The 24,859-nt window shown below is 40.8% G+C and overlaps 2 protein-coding genes across 2 annotated transcripts in view; one reads left to right on the forward strand and one right to left on the reverse strand.

The window, feature by feature from the left end:
• LOC111979548 (astrotactin-1-like) overlaps positions 1-24,859 on the reverse strand; it is a 229,425-nt gene that overhangs the window by 78,584 nt on the left and 125,982 nt on the right. Inside the window, 2 exon segments of the mRNA XM_070448910.1 lie at positions 12,125-12,313; positions 20,212-20,316. Of these exon segments, the coding sequence (XP_070305011.1) occupies positions 12,125-12,313; positions 20,212-20,316 (294 nt within the window).
• Positions 15,448-17,948, forward strand: LOC139029287 (laminin subunit beta-1-like). The gene is made up of 3 exons (XM_070448909.1): positions 15,448-15,565; positions 16,304-16,415; positions 16,609-17,948. The coding sequence occupies exons 1-3, from the start codon at positions 15,459-15,461 to the stop codon at positions 16,879-16,881; spliced, it is 492 nt and encodes a 163-aa protein (XP_070305010.1). The 5' UTR covers positions 15,448-15,458; the 3' UTR covers positions 16,882-17,948.

Raw genomic sequence — 24,859 nt, forward strand, 5'->3', positions numbered from 1 at the left:
GTGGCGCCTTCTGGGATGGTCTTCAGTCCGGGACTTGCTAAGGGTCGCCGCTCCAGAGGCGCCACCAAAGCGGGGTATTGACAATTGTGGAGTGGGGGCTCGTCCCGCCGCCCGAGCCGCCGCCCATGATGGGGGCCACCCTGGACCCTCCCCTTCTGTTTCAGGTTCTGCGGCCGGAGTACGCACCTTTGGGGGGGGTTACTGTCCACGTGTCACGCCCTGGCCTTAGTATTCTTTGTTTCCTTTATTATTTTAGTTAGGTCAGGGTGTGACATGGGGAATGTATGTGTTTTTGTATTGTCTAGGGRGGTTGTATGGTTTAGGGGGTTAAGTAGAGTAGATGGGTTTGTGTTTAGTGTAGGTGTCTAGCTGTGTCTATGGTTGCCTGAATGGTTCTCAATCAGAGACAGATGTCATTAATTGTCTCTGATTGGGAGCCATATTTAAGACAGCCATAGGCACTAGGTTAATGTGGGTAATTGTCTATGTTCTATGTTGCATGTGTGCACTTAGTTCGGTTTAGCTTCACGATCGTTTGTTTTGTTCATTTTGTAAGTGTTTGTTTTTTCCCTTCATTAAAAGAAGATGTATTTTCCACACGCTGCGTTTTGGTCCTCTCTTCCACATCAAGACGATCGTGACAATTTTAAAATCATAGGAACTGGTTAATAACATTATTTTATGTTCCGGGCATTTTTTTCCAGTCCCACAAAAAACGCAACAAATTTGCCTATGCTAAGCCCTAAACCTGTCACTCAGAAATGTATTCCAGTGTCTGCCAGCTGACAATCTTTGCCAGTGTGTGTGCATGTGTAGGCAACCTGCCACTCCCCCTCRGAAGCATAGGCTACTGTAGCATACTGATGTTACAAGCTTGATTCAGAAATAATGGAGAGATATTTTTATTAGAGAAGAATGGGTTAACCTTTTCAATGCCAGTTAAGGATACTATAGTTGTCACGGTTTACATTGGATTTATTAGCTACAAAAGACGTGTTTTAATTTTAATTCTGGTGCCGCTCTGCACACACAAGCTTGTTAGCTAACTACACTACACTACCGAAAACTGTTGTTCTGATTAAAGAAGCAATGCAACTGGCCTACTTTAGACTAGTTGAGTATCTGGAGCATCAGCATTTGTGGGTTCAATTACAGGCTCAAAACGGCCAGAAACAAAGGATTTTCTTCTGAAACACGTCAGTCTATTCTTGTTCTGAGAAATGAAGGCTATTCCATGCGAGAAATTGCATASAGAAACTGAAGATCTCGTACAACGCTGTGTACTACTCCCTTTACAGAACAGAGCAAACGGGCTCTAACCAGAKTAGAAAGAGGAGTGGGAGGCCCTGGTGCACAACTGAGCAAGAGGACAAGTACTTTAGAGTGTCTAGTTTGAGAAACAGACGCCTCACAAGTCCTCAACTGGCAGCTTCATTAAATAGTACCTGCAAAACACCAGTCTCAACGCCAACAGTGAAGAGGCGACTCCGGGATGCTGGCCTTCTAGGCAGAGTTCCTCTGTCCAGTGTCTGTGTTCTTTTGCCCATTTTAATCTTTTATTTTATTGACCAGTCTGAGATGGCTTTTTCTTTGCAACTCTGCCTAAAAGGCCAGCATCCCGGAGTCGCCTCTTCAAGGAAATTTTTAAGTGACCCCAAACTTTTGAACGGTAGTGTAGCTCTGGTCTAACATTAAGCCAACTCTCAGAAGTTCAAAGACAATTTAGATAATTTAGATAATGCATATCATAACAAGATGCCCAGCGCTTCAAGTCAAGTTTCCTCCTTCACCTGCAAAATTGAGGTGGCTTCTCGCGCCCTACACTTGTCTGTCTAATGCATGTAAACAACAATAGCTTGCCCGCTCTATAGCAAGCTGCTCTATCCGCACTGATCGGTAAAGTAATTTGATGTTGAGCTAAATGTACAAAAATATTGATTTCAGGAGGTTTAAAAAGGAACAGTGAGGAACGATATGAAATGTTACTTTTTGGGGGTTCGACCGCTTCAGAACTTTATTTTGCTGGTCGCAACAGTGGGACAGAATAAAATAAAATAAAAAATCATAACACTCGATACAGACACATCTATTTGATACTCAAGGCTTGTTTTATGTAGCATTTGGTACTTTTCCTAGCCAACGTTTGCATATCATTTTCAACTGTGCACAGATTTTCCTTGAAAAAGTACACAGTAAGTTCATCATCAAAGACTGTAGCAGCAAGTGCCAGACTTTGTTAACCCTCTTCTAAGTTCTCGCAATATGCAAGTTATTTATATTTGACAAGTGAGAATAGCCCTCATCTTCCGCTTCTGCAAACTGTCTGAAGACAACTTGCTTGAAGTCGAAGACATCTGCTTCATGCTCTCTCTAATTGTCTCGCCGATGAACATGCAGCACACATTCATCACCCTGCCTTCTCTGCAAGCTGTCTTCCTACCACCTGACACCAACCCCACACTGCACCTGACAGAGAGAGGACTGCAGATGTAGGGTGGACTGAGGCCCACAGGCTCTTTCCACCGTACAGCCTGTACTATGGGGAGCACCCCCTTCTTATCGCTTCTACCTCCCTGCTCTTGCCTCAGGCTGCAGAGCCTTCAGAGGCACCTGGGCCATGCTTAACCTTACCCTCTGACCTGCCTGTCAGCCAGAGCATGTGCGGCATGATGGGAAAAGGAGAGTAAGAGGAGAGAGAGGAAATGTTGTCCTGGATAAGTGGTAAATGTTCTGGTTCTGTCACCCCCAGGAAGAATCATAGTGGAGGGTTGGTGGCTGGTGGGGGTGCAGGTGGTTCAGTGACAGTCACACTTCCTAATCATACTCCCTAATCAGTCAACTCTATATTTGGTCAACTCCGTACTGCGTCAACTCTGTACTTTTCAGTGTTTCTCAACCTCTGATCCTCACACTGTCTGAGAAGAGTAACACATTGTTTTAATGGCTGAGCAGCTCTATAAATTGAATAAATAAGGACTGTTTTTCCAGTTTGTTGTCTGTGTTAATCAAAGCCTCAGCTTGAATGTTACGGATTGACCCTGACACTAGTCTCTGTGGATGAGAGCACAGCTTTGAGCCAGAGAGCAGGTGATCTAATTCAAAATGACAGAGGTCCATAGCCTTTAAAAAAACAGATGGACCTCGGGTTTAATGGAGGTCATTATTCAGACGTACTGTAGTTGATTTTCAGGTGCTGTCTGTATGTGGTACTGCTTTTATATGTTTAATTTCTCATTGGTTATTGAGGTTGTAGGTTCTGTACACTGTGCATGCCTTATTGCAATCTGTTCTTTATATTATATTCATCTAAAATGTTATGATTAATCTTGAGGATTGAATATGATATGCTTCACTGTTTGAAAAATGCATATTTATTTAGAATGTAATGATAATGTGCCTGTGTTTTGGATTTTCAAGCATCCACACCTACAGGAAGTTAATAAAAAAATAGGAATTTCAATTAATTATTTACCTTAAAGGGATACTTTGGAATGTTAGCAATGAGGACCTTAATCTACTTCCCCATAGTCAGATGAACTCGTTGATACCATTTTTATGACTCTGTGTCCAGTATGAAGGAAATTAGAGGTAGTTTTGCCAGCCAATGCTAACTAGTGTTAGCGCAATTGACTGGACGTCTATGGGTATCTGCTTAGAATGGTGTAAATTCCTTTACATTTTGAATTTATGTTTAAATTAAATGGAGGTAAAACGGAAAAAGTTACAAATATACTGAACAAAAATATAAACGCAGCATGCAACAATTTACAGATCATATAAGGAAATCAGTAAATTCATTCATTAGGCCCTAATCTATGGATTTCACATGACTGGGAATACAGATTAATGTCTGTAATGAATACAGATTAATGATTAATCTGTTGGTCACAGATACCTTAAAAAAAATGTTGGGCGTGGATCAGAAAACCACTTAATATCTGGTGTGACCACCATTTGCCTCATGCAGTGTGACACATCCAGTGTGACACTCCTTCACATAAAGTTGATCAGGCTGTGTATTGTGGCCTGTGGAATGTTGTTCCACTACTCTTCAATGGCTGTGCGAAGCTGCTGGATATTAGCGGAAACTGGAACACGCTGTCGTACACGTTGATCCAGAGCATCTCAAACATGCTCAATGGGTTACATGTCTGGTGAGTATGCAGGCCATGGAAGAACTGGGCCATTTTCAGGATGGGGACGTGCATTATCATACTGAAACATGAGGTGATGGCGTCGGATGAATGGCACGACAATGGGRTTCAGGATCTTGTCGCGGTATCTCTGTGCATTCAAATTGCCATCGATAAAATGCAATTTTGTTTGTTGTCCATAGCTTATGCCTGCCCATACCATAACCCCACCACCACCATAGGGCACTCTGTTCACAATGTTGACATCAGCAAACCACTCACTCACACAACGCCATACACGTGGTCTGCGGGTTGTGAGACCAGTTGGATGTACTGCCAAATTCTCTAAAACAACATTGGAGGAGGCTTATGGTAGAAAAATGAACATGACATTTTCTGGCAATAGCTTGGGTGGACATTTCTGCAGTCAGCATAGCAATTGCAAGCTCCCTCAAAACTTGAGACATCTGTGGCATTGTGTTGTGTGACAAAATTCACAATTTAGATTGGCCTGTCATTGTCCCCAGCACAAGGTCCACCTGTGTAATGATCATGCTGTTTAATCAGCTACTTGATATGCCACACCTGAAAGGTGGATGGATTATCTTGGCAAAGGAGAAATGCTCACTAACAGGGATGTAAAAAAAATTGTGCACAAAATTTGAGAGAAATGAACTTTTTTACCATATGGAACATTTTTGGTATCTTTTATTTCAGCTCATGAAACATGGGACCAACACTTTACATGTTGTCTTTATATTTTTGTTGAGTGTATTTGGCCAAATATACCTTTGGGCCACATTTTGGATGAAAATTATATCAAAAGGATTAACCTCCAAGTGAGTCATTACTTTCACCATTAATTCTCATACATTGCCACATATAAATAAGTCTTATTATGTCTGCTGACGGAACTCTCAAAACATGCATAAATTATTAGCAGACTCACTCCAAATCCAGCGGGGCTCTGATATTTGGAGCAAAGGCTAGAACATGGATCACCATAGTCTCCAGCGAGCTCATTACTCCCACCAAAAGGGCAGGACTTTTATGGAGGCAGAAAGGAGATTAACAGATGATGATGATTTTTAGAAGTGCATTTTTTAAATTTAGGCCTATATCCCAAGAATCAAAATGTTCATATACAGTAGTACCATTGTTTCAGTCTCATAACTTGTAATTCCCTGCTCTAGAAGAACGAAGATTATGCTGTGTAAAGTGAATTCACAAAATGGCAGTTTTTCAAAAACCATTGCATTTTGTATCTAATCATGTAATAGTGTCTGTACCGGTGTCACAGAGTGAGAAAATAAAGAATAATGGAGTTTTCATGCAGGTGGAAAACTCAATCATTCAGAAGTGGTAACATTCTGTAAATGGTGAGCCAATGTCCTTGGGAAGAAGGCAAATTGGTCGATTCAACAGTGAAAAACCCCCAAAACAAACGGGAACAGTGGTGGTGGAGTTACTGGACTGAGACACTGAGGAAAGAGGGGTTATTACTTACCTGCATTTGTCTTTGTGGGGAAACAGCTACAGGTAAAAAGATGGATTGCTGACAGAGTAGCATTTCAGGGAAAGAAACTCTAACTGATGTCAGTTGCCATGAGTCTGCACAAAACTGCCAGGACCTCGGATCAATGGAGACGCTCAGGTTTTTTAATCCTGTATCTCTCAACACATTCCCGAAAATGGGCATGACCTCTAAACCTTCTAAACCTATTCCAACTAAACTACTGAAAGAGCTACTTCCCGTTCTTGGACCTCCTCCAGTATGTTGAACATAATAATCGGCTCCCTATGCGGTGGATGTGTACCAAACTCACAAAAAAATGTTAGTGTTCTACAACGGTTTGGTCAAAACAAGAATTGTGATTGGTTGAGACATGTTCTAAATCATGAATTAGCATCATTATTATGAATATATACAAAGAAATATCAATAGAAAAACAGATCAAATTAAATGAAATGCAGCTGCTTTGCTGTTATTCTAGCTGCACGGTTTGACTTGACTGTGTTAGCCGTAGTTGGGTAGCTAGCAAGCCAGCGATAAGAGCATTGCCAGCCAGAATGGCAACGGACATTTAGAACGAACGACTGGGTCGCGTCCATAGACAGAACAAAAAGACTTCACGATTTCTCTGGTAACCTAACTGATAGAATGAACGGACAGCCGGCTTGGCTAGCAACCATAGATGTGTCGGGACTAGGCCAATATTTTTGCTGAAAGGGATGAAATAGTAGCCTATGCATACATTTTTTAAATACATTTTTTAACTTATTGGTAACCCTTTGTAGAAAATCAATTGTACACTCAAGGTTGTGAWTTTTTTTTAGCATGGCTGTGCTGATCCACGGTGCTTGGTTCCACCTCATACCTATGACCGCAGCACAGCCATGCTAAAAACGTTGTATAGCACACCCTCTCCTCTCGTGTCCAATAGCTTTAAAATAGCCTCTCCTGAAAAAGCCAAACCTTGGCCCGGAAAAAAACAAAAAAACAATTGGCCTACAGTATCAGTCAAAAGTTTGGACACACCTACTCATTCAAAGGTTTTTCTTTATTTTTGACTATTTTCTATATTGTAGAATAATAGTGAAGACATCAAAATTATTAAATAACACATATGAAATCATGTAGTAACCAAAAAGTTTGGACACCTACTAATTCAAGGGTTTTTCTTTATTTTTGACTATTTTCTACATTTGATTGGTACTGTATATTGAATCTTCCATTCCTCTCGAAGATTGTGTGTGTGTGTGTGTGTGTGTGTGTGTATTGGACTTGCTACTACCTATCTTGACAATTTGGTTCTGCCGTACATACCTACACGCACGCTACGTTCACAAGACGCAGGCCTCCTTATTGTTCTATGAATTTCTAAGCAAACAGCTGGAGACAGGGCTTTCTCCTATAGAGATCAATTTTTATGGAATGGTCTGCCGACCCATGTGAGAGACAGATTCGGTCTCAACCTTTAATTCTTTACTTAAGACTCTTCTCTTCAGTAGGTCCTATGATTGAGTGTAGTCTGGCCCAGGGGTGCGAAGGTGAATGGCAAGGCACTGGAGTGATGAACCCCCCTTGCTGTCTCTGCCTGGCCGGCTCCCCTCTCTTCACAGGGATTGTCTGCCTCTGACCCTATTGTGGGGACTGAAGCCCTCGCTTGCTAGTGCTCTCCCATGCCATCCCTAGGAGGGGTGCATCACGTTGTGCCAGGCTTTTTCTCTATACTCGATTTGAGTAATTTGATCTTCCTGTCCGGTGTTGTGCCCCCTCGGGCTTGTGCGGTGGGGGAGATCTTACTGGGCTATACTCCGCCTTGTCTCACGGTAGTAAGTTGGTGGTCTGTTAATATCCCCCTGGTGGTGTGGGGGCTGTGCTTTGGCAAAGTGGGTGGGGTTATATCCTGCCGGGTTGGCCCTGTCTGGGTGTATCGTCGGACGAGGCCACAGTGTCCCCTGACCCTCCCCGTCTCAGTCTCCAGTATCTATGCTGCATTAGGGCTAGGGTCAGTCTGTCTTATCTGGTGTAATTCTCCTGTCTTATCTGGTGTCCTGTGTGATCTTAAGTATTGTTAGGTTCTAAGTTCTGGTACAAACCCAGACAGACCCCAAAGGAAGCTCAAGCGAGATTTATTACACCCAACAGGATGTAGTGGCTGCATAGCACAACATACAAGTCACTTAAGCACATATTTATACCTCCTTGTATGTCTTAAGATAAACAATCAGTCTCTGTTGCTGGGCAGGAACTGAGTCTGTTCCTCTTATTGGTATGTCGTGGCCCAGCCTGAGCCCAGAACCTTTGTGGGCAGGGATGTGGATGTGTGTGTGTGTGTGGTGTGTGTGTGTGTGTGTGGTGGTGTGTGTGTGTGTGTGTGTGTGTGTGTGGTGTGTGTGTGTGTGTGTGTGTGTGTGTGTGTGTGTGTGTGTGTGTGTGTGTGTGTGTGTGTGTGTGTGTGTGTGTGTGTGTGTTGTTTGACAAGACTTCAGTTAGAAGGTGTTGTTGGGTGGGCCCCTCTCTCAGAGGTTATTCCCTCTTCAACTGTTGTCCTCACCTCAACCTCGATGTTGAGTTCCACATCTCTCCTTACTCTAGTTCCACAGAGACTAGCCTAGCTTACCAGGAACTGACACTTGACTGTTTCCTTTTACCTACTTCCTTAGCAATATGAATATACAAAAATGCAAGAGCATGTCTGGAAAGACAGACACTTGCTGTACTTCCCGTTGTCACTGCAATAACACACACACAAGCTCCAACATCCTAACCAATAACAAGTCGATACTACTAATAAGCTGTTTATGCAGTTATAAACAGGCTCATTATGTAATTAAAACAAGCTCAAGTGTCACACAGTCTCCAACAGTATGCTCCCTCTTATTCTCCCATCTCTCTCTCGCTCTCTCTCCCTACGGCCATGCCTCAAGACTACCTGGCCTGACGACTCCTGGCTGTCCCCGTCCCCAGTTCACCTGGTCGTGCTGCTGATCCAGTTTCTGCTGTTCTGCCTGCCTATTCAATATGGAACCCTGACCTATTCAATGTGCAACCTTGTTCCAGACCTGCTGTTTTGACCCGCTCTCTCTCTCTCTCTCTACCGCATCTGCTGTCTCAACCTCTGAATGATAGGCTATGAAAAGCCAACTGATATTTCCTCTTAAGGTGCTGTGCTGTTACACCCTCTATAACCACTGTGATTGTTATTTGTGATTAACGTTTCAACATCTTGAAGAACGATCTGGGCTTAATGCCCATGTACTCTTATAATCTCCACCGTGCACAGCCCTTAGAGCCAGGTTCCTCTCTAGGTTTCTTCCTAGGTTCCTGCCTTTCTAGGGAGTTTTTCCTATTGTTGAAATCGGCTAAACTTTGAACATTGCGATATTAAATAAATTATAGGAAAGAAGCATAGAATCAAAGGAGTGAAAGAGACTGGGTTTTATGTCAGAAGTTAATGGTTCTCTGAAGAAAGACAGACGGCTTTGCAATGTGTTGGGTGGACGGGAGGAGCAACATGCTGATATAGGGGAGACAGATGGACATCTGTGGATTAGGTGAAGGAGGGGTTGAGGTCAGGAGGTGAGGTCAGATTTTTAGGGATAGGGGGCAGTATTTTCACTTTTGGATGAATTGGTGCCCAAATTGAACGGCCTCCTACTCTGTCCCAGATGATAATATATGCATATTATTATTCCAATTCGATAGAAAACACTCTGAAGTTTCTAAAACTGTTTGAATTATGTCTGTGAGTATAACAGAACTCATATGGCAGGCAAACTTCCAAACAGGAAGTGAGAATTCTGAAAAGGGTCGATGTGAAAGTCATCGCCTATTCAATTCCCTGTAATTTATGGATCTGTTTGCACTCCATACGCCTTCCACTAGATGTCAACAGTCAGTAGAACGTGGAATGAAGCCTCTAGTGTGATGTGGGACCGGATGGGAGGGGAATGAGTCAGTGGTCTGGCAGAATGCTAGTTTCTAGTCATGCGCGCTGGTCATGGAATGGTCATGTGTGCCATTACTTATACAGACATGAAGAAATGCTCCGGTTGGAACGTTATTGGATATATATGATAACAACATCCTGAAGATTGATTCTCTACTAAGTTTGACCAGTTTATTCGACTTGTAATATAACTTTTTGAAGTTTTCGTCCGACGTTTGCCTTCACTTGCGCCAGTGTTTGGACACGTGTACTACACATGCTCGCTAAAGTTGCTAATTTGACATAAGTAATGGACATTATCGAACAAATAAAACGATTTATTGTGGAAATAGGATTCCTGGCATTGCATTCTGATGAAGATAATCAAAGGTAAGGGAATATTTATGATGTAATTTCGTATTTCTGTTGACTCCAACATGGCGGAGAAATTTTATTTCTATTTGAGCGCCGTCTCAGATTATTGCATGGTGTGCTTTTTACTAAAGTTTTTTTTTAAATCTGACACAGCGGTTGCATTAAGAACCAGTGTATCTTTAATTAAATGTAAAACATGTATCTTTCATCAAAGTTTATGATGAGTATTTCTGTTATATGACGTGGCTCTCTGTAATTACTCCGGATATTTTGGAGGCATTTCTGAACATGGCGCCAATGTAAACCGAGATTTGTGGATATAAATATGCACATTATCGAATTGTGTAACATGATGTCATATGAGTGTCATCTGATGAAGATGTTCAAAGGTCAGTGATTCATTTTATCTCTATTTCTGGTTTTTGTGAAAGCTATCTTTGGCTGGGAAAAATGGCTGTGTGTTTTTTGGATTTGGTGGTGATCTAACATAAATATATGTTGTGTTTTCGCTGTAAAACATTTTAAAAATCGGACCCGATGGGTAGATTAACAAGATGTTTATCTTTCATTTGCTGTATTGGACTTTTTAATGTGTGAAAGTTTAATATTTCTAAAAAATATTTTTGAATTTCACGCGCTGCTTTTTCAGCGGAATGTTGGGGGGGGGTTCCGCTAGCGGAACGTGTGTCCTAGAAAGGTTAATGGAGTAATAAGGGTTTAGTATCTTGTTACCCTCTTCCTGTAGAACCATAAGATGTAAGGATTGAGAGAAGGAGGAGTGTCTTAAGTGGGATGTATATAACTGTGATGGTGAGAAATGTTTTGCTGTCTGAATTACAGCTGTACAGATCCTTTGGGCAGAATTAAACTTGGTTAAAGCTTCTCTAGTGTCCGTGAGTTACTTACTCTGAAAAATAAGAACCTAACAGATGGCAGGATTCATCACGATTTGTAGTCAAACTAAAGAGACCAGATCAGTGGAGCAGAGCTGGCAAAAAACAAGGTAGGCTAGTTCCTATATCTGTTTCCACTCATTTTGACATCTTGGGGAGATGAGAATCGTTGGCTGAACTAATTATGGGACGCGGACCTGGAGAGCCTAAGTTTAATTCTATAGGTCCATTGTGTAACGACCGGTCGTAGCTTTGTGGTATATGCTAGTACCATAAAGTATATAGTAAGTCCCGAGCAGGATAGATCCTGTGGAGGGTAAGTCTTATAGCGAGTAAGTTAATGGTTCTCTGAAGAAAGACAGATGGCTTTGGAATGTGTTGGTTGGACGGGAGGAGCAACATGCTGATATAGGGGAGACAGATGGACGTCTGTGGATTAGGTGAAGGAGGGGTTGAGGTCAGGAGGTGAGCTCAGATTCCCTTAAGGGAGTAATAAGGGTTTAATATCTTCTTATGCTCTTCCTGTAGAACCATAAGATATAAGGATAAGATGTAAGGATTGGAGAGAAGGAGGAGTGTCTTAAGTGGGATGTATATAACTGTGATGGTGAGAAATGTTTTGCTGTCTGAATTACAGCTGTACAGATCTTTAGGGAAGAACTAACTTGGGTAAAGCTTCTCTAGTGTCTGTGAGTTACTTACTCTGAAAAATAAGAACCTAACACTAGCCACTGTGCTTCTACATCTGCATTGCTTGCTCTTTGGAGTTTTAGGCTGGGTTTCTGCATAAACACTTTGTGACATCTGCTGATGTAAAAGGGGCTTTATAAATACATTTCATTGATTGAATTTGATTGAAATCACTTTTTCATGTGGCCAAAACTGACAGCTGAAAAAAAAATGTGTTATGAATAACTACAGTAATTAATTGCTGTGGCATAATGCATCTGTGCACTCTATCAACCTCCTTGGAAAGGTCAAATCCTCGTTTGAGATTTCTGTTGTGATTTTCTATTAATTTAAACAGGTCTGAATTTGACATTTCAGCGGGTGTTTCCAATGGTCTTCAGAAGGCCTAGCTTTGTCCACTCTCAGCAAATGACAAATGGCTTTTCAAAAAAGGACATACATTCTTACCCTTTCTTTTTCACAATTCCATATCCCCAGAACCCCAGAAATAAAACAAGAACATTTTTGGAACATGAACCAACAATGGATGCCCTCCAGGAGCTTATTATACTTTACATTTTCTCCAAGTAAGGTATCTCCAATCAATTAGAGGTCTTACCTTTGCTGATGTCCTGGTACTCCAGCCACAGCTGCCTCTGGACCTGCTTGTTGGGGTACCAGATAGTGCAGGCCTCCTCAAAGCCGTACACTGCCTCTTGTACAAAGTGATTACCAAACTCCCTGAGGATGGAGACAAAATCACTGCGGAGGGTGGCACCGTCCAGGGAGTGGATGGCAGAGCTGAACGCTGATAGGAAACACAGTAAAGGAGTTAGCAACGGACAGGCTATTGACAAATCCATAGTGCCCTGTGTAAAACAGCAAAAGGAACATAGAAACAGACATAATCTGACACACACAAAAAGTACCAGTATTTACTGTACATGTATGATGATACTTATTTTTACTACATTCCATACTCAGAATAAATGATTCTGTCTATGAACAGAATTGTTTGTTCGTTTTTAGGTCAAAAGTAAGTAAGACTCAGCTGCCGGTATTATAAAATACGAAACATAAGCATACTGTACACTTATGCTGCACTTCAATTTCAAGTTTTAGGTAAACGTCCTAATGAAAACTCAAGTTTGTGAAATTATGAGCTATGACAGTGATCAGACTGTGATAAAAGTGCCATCTGTAAACTTGAGTCTTTCTTTAAGTCTTAAATTGAGCCTTCATGAAGTCCTCATAGTTGAGTCATTAGTATTTACACTTGCTGGTGTTTTTATATCTTTGGGAAAACACTAAATAACATGTACAGCTCTTCAACTTTTCCATTATCATTCAAGAGCCCTAACATTAACATCCCACCACTCACAACAAGCTACTCCCACACCACATTTACATTATGAAGCAACAGTGATGAATGACACAGAACAGTCCTTGTGAAAGATGGTCCTTTGGTATCAGGTGTAAAAATCAGTAACCACCCCCCACACACTTCTGTGTCGGATGAAATATGAAGACCTACAACAGTAAGAGTAATAGAGCTAGTAATAGAACATTCCTATCGGATATGCATTAGTAATGACACATCTATATACAGTATGTAATGTTTATGTTATATTACAAAAACGTGTGGCGAATTAACACAAAATGCATACAGATACATACGCTAAATGATACATATGGTAACCATAAGAAAATAATACGAAAACAAATCCAAAAACCATTCAAGCCCAAATAAACTATTCTGCAACTTTCTGTCAGTCTGAAAACTCATTACACATTCATATAAAAACTTTTAGCATGTTGATGTGGGCTGTTCAGATGATGAAGCATCACCATATGGTAAAACATTAGATAAAAAATAACTAAATAGAAACTCCAAAAGATCCCAAAAAAGAATAGTATGAAGAACGTCAAGGAGCTCTACAGCAACGTGCTCTCAACAGTAGAGAGCCCTTCTGAGAAGTAGTGCTTCGCTAAATACTAGGGATGGGCATTTGAAATGATTTCCGTATTTGAATAATATCATTATATTTTTTGGGGATATCCGGATAGTCGAAATGAACACTTCAATAGAGATTTGATGGCGTGATTTAGCTGAAATTACTGAAGCTGGAAACATATCTCCCTCACTAACTTTGAGCATCAGCTGCAGCTTACCYATCACTGTACCTGTACACAGCCCATCTGTAAATAGCACACCCAACTACCTCATCCCCATACTGTTATTTCTATTTTTTGCTCTTTTGCACCCCAGTATCTCTACTTGCACATCATCATCTGCACATCTATCACTCCAGTGTTAATGCTAAATTGTAATTATTTCACCACTATGTCCTATTTATTGCCTTACCTCCCTAACATTACTACATTTGCACACACTATACATAGATTTTTCTATTGTGTTATTGACTGTACATTTGTTTATCCCATGTGTAACTCTGTGTTGTTGTTTTTGTTGCACTGCTTTGCTTTATCTTGGCCAGGTCGCAGTTGTAAATGAGAACTTGTTCTCAACTGGCCTACTTGGTTAAATAAAGGTTAAATAAAAAAAGTGTACTTAAAAAAAAAAAGGAGAGCTGGTGCCCTGCTTGTTTCAGCAGAAGGGTGGGGGAGGGGCAATAGAGGAGCAGGCGCTGGTGTGTGTGACAGTCTATGTGTGTGGCACGGAGGGAGCGCGCGAGAGAGAGAAAGTATGGAGTCAAATCCGATTCAAAAGTCGAACAGGTTTGAGATGGAGCGTGTGAGCGAGCAAGATGAAACATCATTGCAGAGCAAATACATGAGTCGAGTGTGCAGAGGACGGGTCCCGCGAGCGCAGGCCAGCGTGGTGTGCGCAAATTAAACTTGAGAGCTTGTGAGTGTGACTCTGAGCGAGCAGAACTGCATTTCCGCACCTAGTAAATTCATTTGAGAGCAGAGATTTTTGCTACTACATGTCAAACTCTTACTACATGTCAAGACCCACAACAAATTTCCAGTTTGCGCTCCAAAATCCATTTTGCTCTATAATTTCATATTAGGGAGATTTCTAGCCAATGAACATAGCCTGTAGCAGTCTACTGAATCGAAATTGCCCAGGTTATGTAATCACGGCTTGATTGCTCTCTAACCTGATTAAAGGGGACGGTGAAAGGTAATAACAATAATAATAAATAATAACAATAATTAATAATAATAAAGAAGGCAGTTCGATAGTTTTTCAGGAGCGTAATTAGTAGAGTAATCAACTATGATTTCAATATTGAAATTGAAGTATGTAGTTAATTGATCRTCTGTTATTAAAGCAGGCTATTAATGAGGCAAACTAGGTTAACGTCAGCTAGCTAAGAAGCTAACTACTAACTAGCTAGCTAACTAACGTTATTGATTTATCCCCATTAGCCGACGCCAATGGTGACAGCTAGTCTTACTGGGGTCCGACACATAACAAAAAATATATTACAGACAAAATACTTTACAATTGACAAACATTTTAAAACATTAACATGTAGTGTGTGTGTGCACCTACAGTACCAGTCAAAAGTTTTTCTTTACTTTTACTATTTTCTACATTGTCGAATAATAGTGAAGACATCAAGACTATGAAACAATGCACATTAAATCATGTAGTAACCGAAGAAGTGTTAAAGAAATCAAAATAGATTCTTCAAAGTAGCCATCCTTTGCCTTAATGACAGCTTTGCACACGCTTGGCATTCTCTCAACCAGCTTCACCTGGAATGCTTTTCCAACAGTCTTGAAGGAGAGGTCAAGTTCCTAACCAAATAATAGACAATATTGTTAACCGTTAACTGCATATTTTAAGATAAKGTTTGATTGAAATATAGATTTAATAACTTTTACCCTGTCAGTTTTTGTGCAGTAAAAGTAAATGAGAATGACCTCAAACCATTTCTCTCTCTCCATCACTCTTTCCATGCAGGTCCACTGGCACTAATATGTTCTCTGCTCAGCTGACAGAGACAAGAGATACAGGAATCCATTATGTTCCAAGTAGGTTACCTTGGCCCTCCTGTAGGCACAGCACTCTGGGGACTTCCTGCAGGTAACCATGATATTCACCAATCACCCCCGTAACTTAATCATTAGTGGTACTGAGAGTTCCTCTAATTTCTTTGACGCTGTATGAAGGTATTGTGCATAGGACATGTGTCACGTAGAGAGGATGATGACTAACTGCTGTCTATTGGTTAGAAAGATGGTTCAATACTGAATGTATGTGATAGTCATTGCTAAACAATATGAGTATTGTAGGTAAGGGATAAAGTGAAAACCTATAGGAGGATAGCTCTTCACGAGGTGGGTTGGTCATGAAATGGCAGCAGGCTGTTCAATACTGAGCCATGGTGACTGATAAGCGCCGTGGATTGGTACAGGGCAATTCCATGGTAACAGAGTGATGCTGAGACTCATACGTTTCACTCTAAAATGTATGTCATACAAACCAATGATTGCAAATTGTTAAAAGTAGTTAGTCCTTGTGCATAGAGTTATATGGTCAATTTCCCTTTGAAATCATTGTTTTTTGTTTGACATACATTTTATAGTGAAACATCTGAGCATCATGATTCCATGATACCATGGAATTGCCCTATAGCTTGGCTCAGTCACACATCATGTGTTTTCACTTATTTGGATAAATTATTATCCATAGTTGCCTCATTTGATGCAGCCACAGCCGTCTTATAATTGATTGTTACCTTGAATGCAACATTAAGATGTTAAAACATGAACTCTGTCTGTGACATTTCCTGACTTCTTATTTTCCTCTCTCTGTTCTCAGGAGACAGGTCAGTGTGTGTAGAGAGAACACGTTTGACCAGGTGGAGTCAGGCTTCTACTTCATCACCCTGGCCCACTACGCCAATGAGGCAGAGGATGCCAAGTTTGGACCAGTGAGTCACCAACTCATCGTATGCCTTACACAACTCAGCACATATGTATTGCTCCACCTTCCTCAAACTGTAATGTCCTACTTTTGTTGATCTTTTTACAAATGTCTATGGATAGTACAGGGATTTTAAATTGGGAATTCGACTCCAACCTAAATCTAATTCCATCTCCTGTATTGTTCTGCCCTATCTATAGATTATGTTGATGCTCCACTGTAAGAACCTGGAGATCTTCATTGGTTCTGAGGGAGGTGACGTGGCCACAAACAGTGCCTGGAACACCTTCCAGCGCTACTGCTGTCTGGAGAACAGCCAGAGGGTGGTCAAGACACCTGCTGTAACTTCATCTTTAGTGTGTCAGCTCTGCTGCACCTGGGAGCTAAAGGTATGGCACCACACTCCCAACAGTCATGTATTCTTAAACATACTTGAATGTTCATTTATGTGCAATCAGCAGTTGAAACAATAACAAAGCGTTCTCCCCGCCCTGTTTCGGTAAAAAGCTGAGGGATTCAAATTCATAGACAGAGCTACGGATGCAAGGACTGACCATCGCGCCTCCTAAAACCCCATTAGAGGAGACGACCCAAGTTCCTCACCTCAGACCTCCTCCGATGGGTTTTGAGAAGGATGCGAGTAGAGAGAAAGTGAGGAGTTGAGCAGAGATTAATTGGGACAGAGCTCATGTCATTGTTTTGGGTGGAAACTTATGTTGAATGATACATTTATTCTGTTTGCACTTATATCTTTGTTCTACTCGTCCTCTTTCCACAGATGACTCTAGCTTGCTGATAACATCTGACTTGATGGGACTCCTGTATTACTGACTATATAAAATAAAATGTCCAATGCCAAATGGAAATAATTTCAGATTCTGTAATTGATGGTAGATGGTAATGGTAGTTCCAATCACACAATTTCTATAAAACAAATATATTTTCCTTAGTGCAATGTTTGGTGAATGCATGGTGTTGTTTTTTCCACAGTCCTCCTTTGAATGCTGTGTGTACTGATTTAGTTCTAAACGGCCATCATCAAGTCAATCCTCACCTCCTCCATCACTGCAACATATTGTACAGTCTGCTGAGAGGGTCATTGGCTGCCACCTACCCTCCATTGAGGTCCTGCACGACTCCAGGGCAAGGAAGCGTGCAGGAAAGATCATTGCTGACCCCTTCCACCCCCTCTTCCAAAGACTCCCCTCTGGAAAACGGTTCAGGTCAATCATGACCAAAACCTCCTGCCACCTGAACAGTTTGTTCCCCAGTGCCGTGGTCCTCACCAACTGGCCACCTGGTACACGATGATCCTCTCATCCATGGACATCGCATTCTGCACTATTCATAAACAGACTATGCACCCTGCACTATCATCCCAGAACTACACATTGCGCTTTGCACTATCTGCACATCTCATACATGCATAGTTTATGTATGTGGATCTGTGTCAATTCTGCATCTATATATTATTTTTTTTGTATTCTGTTTATCGTCTGTCTGTACATTCTGTTTATTGTGGCAGCACCATTTCACAGAGTCAAATTCCTGTACATGTGAATAAAGCTGATTTAGCTGGTTTATCATGTCAGTTAACATTCTATTATTAGGGACTAGTTATGTACTGTATGAACTGTAGCAGATTCTCCCTTTTGTGTGTCCTTGGGCTTAAGAATTCTCTTCGGTCATTGTCACACATTCCTATAGGCAGGAACTCAAACAGGAATTACCCATCGTAAGGACTGTTCAATACTGGTCTGACCAATCGGAATCCATGCTTCAAGATTGTTTTGATCACGCGGACTGGGATATGTTCCGGYTTGCCCCTGAGAATAACACTGATGTACAGTTGAAGTTGGAACTTAGGTTGGAGTCATTAAACCTCGTTTTTCAACCACTACACAAATTTCTTGTTAACAAACTATAGTTTTGGCAAGTCGGTTAGGACATCTACTTTGTGCATGACACAAGTCATTTTTACAACAATTGTTTACATACATATTATTTCACTTATAATTCACTGTATCACAATCCAGTGGGTCAGAAGTTGGACATCTACCGTCCTGTGAGTTTTCAGTCCAACCCTAATTTAACACACCTGATTCTACTAATTAGCTGCTCAACAAGACCTTAACTAGCTGAATCAGATATGCTAAATTTGGGTTGGACTGAAAACCTACAGGACAGTAGATCTCCAGGAAGAGGGTTGGGGAGCCCTGATAAACAAACAGCTCTGCAGTCCATCGCAAACAGAATGCTTGTAATAGCCAGTCACAACACTGGACTGGCCAATGGCAGGAATTTGCTTGTTCATCCAACAATCCAGTGAAAGTGACCAATCTAAGGTTTCTAGACACGCACCTGCCTTTATTAAGCCCGCCCACCTGAAATCCAAACCAAAGGTGTCTTGAGCGAGAGCAATTTTAGAAATTGAGAGTGAAAACTTGACAATGACAAGTGACTATTACTGGTGAACAATTTAATGCATTCGAATAGATTTTTTTACACATTTGAAATATATTTATTTGTTTACATTTCTATATGTATTTTTGATCTATGACTGACGTTCTGCTCGCTCAAAGTRACACTTGCAAGCTCTCAAGTTTAATTTGCGCTCTCAACTGGCCTGTGGACTCGCGGGACCCGTCCTCTGCTCACTCGACCACATTTATTCTCTCTACCCAGTGTTTGCTTGCGCAATGATGTTTAACTTTTGCTTGTGCGCTCCATCTTGTGTGCGTTCGACTGTTGAATCGGATTTGACACCATAGTAAGTAGCCAAAACGACTCGCGCTCGTTAAACAAGCTTGTTGCTCCCATAGGTAATATGTCATACCATCTGGTAGTGCCTGTCTTGACTGCATCAAATCAATGAAAAGAAGCTAGTTAGCTACAGTAGCAGGCTAGCTAGCTAAAGTAGCCAAACTAAGTTGGCCAGCTAGCTAACTAAAGTAGCCATGATAAGTTAGCCAGCTAGCTAACAAAAGTAGCCAAGCTAAGTTACTAAAGTAGCAAGGCTAATTGATGCTATTTTGCTGCTCTCCCCTGTCCTTGTCTAAAGGAACTCCATCCATATGAAACAACAGCCTACATGTTCATTGATCATTGTAGTATACTCCTTCCCATTTAACCAACTTAATTCCATAACTTTAATTCCATTTTGCATTGATTAGAAATCTCCCACTTTACTTGTTCCACATGGAGCCTCTGACTGTGATTTGATTGACCGACAATAATAACAAGCTACACATGTCAAACGTGTAGGGTACTGGTGCGTCTTTTTTATGGGGCGCATTCATAAAAACTGTCATAAAACTATTACAATTTAGAATGTAATGGTCTATCCTTGTAGGCAATGTTGCAATGCAGACAATTATATTACATTTTAGACAAAGCCTTTAAAAATATATATAATAATCAAAAAACATTATACTCTCCCAAGTAATTGTATACTAACCTCCGTTTGGATATTTCAATATTCTAATAACTATTTCCATCCTTACTAAATACCTATCAGCAGGGCCTGTCAAAATCTTTTGGTTTACCTCCGATACAAAGCTATGTGGATGATGATAGCTTATCAGACCATGAAGGGAGGCTGTGCTAAACCATGGCTAAGTGATGCAAATGTGGAATGCTTCAGGCTAATGTAATGTGCCACATTTTGACTTGACGTACACTGTTGAAGTGTGTACGTAGCTCACTGCATAGAAGATTAAGAGAACCTTGCATTTATAAAATCCTGATTAGAATTTTTAATAAATAGAACCATAAATAGAACCCTTTAACGATGAGTTGGTTACCTTGAGAGAGTACCCACTGGTTTAGTTTGACGTGGTACAGGATGGACCTCAGCCGCCATTGCTGGATGAGTGGGTACCCAGAGACCTCACTGTAGTTTACCATTCCTGTAAGAGACACAACATATCAGCTATGATTTTCCATTCCAGTTAACAGTGCTTCAAAGCATAACATGAAAGAGGTAGATTAACAAAGAAAATAACTAATGTTAAGGACAGATAACTTGTACTGCACATTCGCAAATAGCGACTATCTCTTATGCAACATACAAACAGTGGCTGTCGGTGACAGATCCTTAATTCACTCTCTGATGGGTTGGAAAAATACTGATCCACACAAAAGACAATCATATAATGGTATCAAGCACTTTGACTTGATTACTAAACCACCAGATAACAGAATAGAGAAAAATCATTCACATTCTGCCTGCCTACTGAGGCTTGACGAAAACCTTAATTGGTTAGTCCATCAAAAATGTTTTTACAGATGCCTTGCTTCTTATGGTAATGATTGACTTGGTCAGCTTGTTGTGGATAAGAACAAATCATTGATGGCAAGAAAAGCATAACAAATGTGGCTATGAAAATACATTGGGACATGGCAACATTCATCATCCAAATCCTTTCTCCAGATGAGATGAATCATTGCTATTCTACCTCTGGTTTCGGTGCGAGTTAAGATCCCTCACACTTCACCATATGTAGRGTTGGCACGGTGATAAATCATCTCATCTCCTATGGCAACTGTCAGCAATGCTGAGCTGTGAAAGATATCACACCCATATATCAATGTAACTTTCCCTTCATATTTTAAACATCTGGAAGATATCAAAAGCCACAACATATCCTTGAAGCTTTGAGAGCTGCTACATCGTCGGTCAAAATATCTGCGAGACATAAAAGAGCACATTCAGGATGTCATGGAGTAATTCACAACTGTATGAGGACATTCTGGGCCCATGTCACAACATATCACCCTTCTAGGAGGCAACTACATGTTTCGACGCCCAGAGGAGGACAGACACTGAAAGATACATTTAATTCTACTGAAAGTACTACTGAATGAGAACTGTAGTATTGTATTGTCAATGTGGTATCCTATTGGTATTGAGTGATTAATGCCAGAACTTACCAATTCACGACTGTATGAGTACCTATCATGCTTCTGAGAGACACTAAAATATATACTTTTTGTTTTCATTACTAGTGAAATGAGAGCCGTGTTGTCCTATTGATATTGTGTGGGTAATTTGTGTTCCCCTGGAAAGAACACAAATACTGTGTAGAGGATCATTGTCTTTCAGTATAAATAAGGGGTAATGCATGCACTGTATTTGTAATTCAGCTAGAGAGCCAAGTGAAAATTGTGCCGGTAACCGTTCCTTTTTAAAGCTATTCTCTGGAAATTAATCGCTTGGCAGTGGCTTGACATATCGTATGAACTTGATGAATAAGGCTCTAAATGTGATGTTCACGCATTGTCCTCACCTTGAACAACATTCATTTATCCCTTCTTATGGGAAAACGCTCCCCAAACAATACAATTCCTGGTTGTAGGCGCAGTGCTGCACCGTACCCGTCCCGTTATAAAATTAATAACAAGCCAAAACATATACAGGCTATATTCTTTCTTTTCAAAGGCCTTGTCTCCATTTACCCCTTGGGTGCTCTGCTCTCGTTGTCTGACAGAATGATTCATATGACTGAACTTAACAGTCTCTACCTAGCAAACCAAAATTGGTTCTGTGAAAGTTCCCAGAACATTCGTTAGGTCACGGCAAATGGTCTCATAACACAAAAAGTGTCCAGTCGTGCTGATGATTATAGAACATTTGTATAAAACATTCACCTGATGTTGCAAAACTAGAATCTGTTATGTAAAGGTTCCCAGAATGTTTCATTAGGTTGTGGGAGTCTGGTGAGAACATTGTGGGGACATCACAAAAGAGATGTTGACAAAACAGAAAAACTGTCTTTATTCAGAGGATTCTACAATGTTTTTTTAAGGTGCAAAAAACATTAATCTGATGTTGCAAGAATGTTTCCAGAACACATTTCAAATCAAATCAAACTGTTTGTCACATGCTTCGTAAACAATAGGTGTAGACTAACATTGAAATGCTTACTTACAGGACCTTCCCAACAATTCAAGGAGAAAGAAAAAAGAAATAATAGAAAAGTAAAACACGCAACAATAAATACATACTGAGTAACAATAACTTGGCTATATACATGGGGTACCAGTACCGAGTCGATGTGCAGGGTACGAGGTAATTGAGGTAGATATGTACATACATATAACTAGGAATAAAGTGACAGTAGTAGTTCGCAGCAGCTTATGTGACAAGTCCAAAAAGTTTGTGCAAAAAGGGTCATTGCAGATAGCTATTTGGTTAACTATGTAACCCTTTCCTGCAGTCAATGACCAAAAGTGCCCTCTTTGGCCTCATGAGTGGAATGTTATTAATATTTTTCATAATTCTATAATTCATGAAATAAAAAACGAAAATCCGGTGTATTAACATACACTAGAATGAACATAGATTGAAGAGAGAAAGAGAAAATACACAAATCAAGGACTAGGAGGCAGAGGAGATCCGAATATCAAACCCAATGTGTAACCATGATGGAGCTAAGATCTAATACCCTGAGGGCACTTTTAAATCTCTGTGCCACCACGGCCAAATCTTTTTCTAGAATCTTCTCTCAGGAAAATTCATAGCGACAACCACAGGTGGAAGTTATCTTATGGCTCATAGAACCCCAGTAACTATGGGACCCCATGTTCCATTTCACTCTTGGATAAGTAAAAGAATGAATGACTGAGGGAAGATGTGGAACATTGGGAATTACCAGGCTGACACTCCTCCACTAATCTAATGGGAAACTAAAWGTGCGTCCCAAATGGAACCCTATTTTCTATATAGTGCACTACTTTAGACCAGATTCCCCATAGCGTGCACTATGTAGGGAATTAGGGTGTCATTTGTGACACATCCTAACAGTAATATAGCAGCAGAGCCCCACTCTTTCTCAGGATACTGACAAGAGAACTAAAGCCTATAGGAGGAGCAAAATGTTAGCTCTTGAAAAGATGTATGGAATGGCTGTACATAATGCCTCAATAATCCAATGGCAAAGTTAAATGGTAGAAAATGATCATATACAGTGCATTCGGAAAGTATTCAGACCCCTTTTCTCTCTCATTAATCTACATTCAATACGCCATAAAGACAGAGCAAAAACTGTTTTGAAAGTTTTGCACATTTATTAAAAATAATAATACTGGAAATATCTCATTTGTTGGAAGGTGAACCTTCACCCCAGTCTGAGGTTCTGAGCGCTCTAGAGCAGGTTTTCACCAAGGATCTCTCTTTACTTTGCTCTGTTCATATTTCTCTTGATCCTGACTAGTCTCCCAGTCCCTGCCGCTGAAAATCATACCCACAGCATGATGCTGCCTCGACCATGCTTCACCGTAGAAATGGTGCCAAGTTTCCTCCAGACGTGGCGCTTGGAATTCAGGCCAAATATTTTAATTTGTATTTTTTTAATTTAAATAGGCAAGTCAGTTAAGAACAATACTTATTTTACAATGACAGCCTACCCCAGCCAAATCCGGCCGACGCCTTGGTCACCAAGGCCCTTCTAACCCGATTGCTCAGTTTGGCCAGGTGGCCGGCTCTAGGAAGAGTTGGTGGTTCCAAACTTCTTCCATTTAAGAATTATGGAGGCCACTGTGTTCTTGGGAACCTTCGAATGCTGCAGAGATATTTTGGTAACCTTCCCCAGATCTGTGCCTTGACACAATCCTGTCTCTGCGCTCTACAGACAATTCCTTGGACCTCATGGCTTGGTTTTTGCTCTGACATGCACTGTCAACTGTGGGAGCTTATATAAACAGGTGTGTGCATTTCCAAATCAGGTGGAAACTAATCAAGTTGTTGAAACACCTCAAGGTTGATCAATTGAAACAGGATGCACCGGAGCTCAATTTCGAGTCACATAGCAAAGTGTCTGAATACCTACAGTTGAAGTCGGAAGTTTACATACAACTTAGCCAATTACATTTAAACTCAGTTTTTCACAATTCCTGACATTTAATCCTAGTAAAAATTCCCTGTCTTAGGTCAGTTAGGATCACCACTTTATTTTAAGAATGTGAAATGTCAGAAAAATAGTAGAGAGAATTATTTATTTCAGCTTTTATTTCTTTCATCACATTCCCAGTGGGTCAAAAGTTTACATACACTCAATTAGTACATGGTAGCATTGCCTTTAAATTGTTTAACTTGGGTCAAACGTTTCGGGTAGCCTTCCACAAACTCCCATAATATGTTGGGTGAATTTTGGCCCATTCCTCCTGACAGAGCTGGTGTAACTGAGTCAGGTTTGTAGGCCTCCTTGCTCGCACACACTTTTTCAGTTCTGCCCACACATTTTCTATAGGACTGAGGTCAGGGCTTTGTGATGGCCACTCCAATACCTTGACTTTGTTGTCCTTAAGCCATTTTGCCACAACTTTTGAAGTATGCTTGGGGTCATTGTCCATTTTGGAAGACCCATTTGCGACCAAGCTTTAACTTCCTGACTGATGTGTTGAGATGTTGCTTCAATATATCCACATTTTCTCTCCCTCATGAAGCCATCT

Source organism: Salvelinus sp. IW2-2015, linkage group LG19 (genome assembly GCF_002910315.2).
Source record: "Salvelinus sp. IW2-2015 linkage group LG19, ASM291031v2, whole genome shotgun sequence".
NCBI lineage: Eukaryota > Metazoa > Chordata > Actinopteri > Salmoniformes > Salmonidae > Salvelinus > Salvelinus sp. IW2-2015.

Bases quoted from the DNA above. Each gene is read 5' to 3' on its own strand.
- LOC139029287 (XM_070448909.1), top strand. From the start codon at position 15,459: ATGTTCTCTGCTCAGCTGACAGAGACAAGAGATACAGGAATCCATTAT. The intron at 15,566-16,303 runs GTAACCATGATA...CTCTGTTCTCAG, and splicing joins ACTCTGGGGACTTCCTGCAG to GAGACAGGTCAGTGTGTGTA. The intron at 16,416-16,608 runs GTGAGTCACCAA...CCCTATCTATAG, and splicing joins AGGATGCCAAGTTTGGACCA to ATTATGTTGATGCTCCACTG.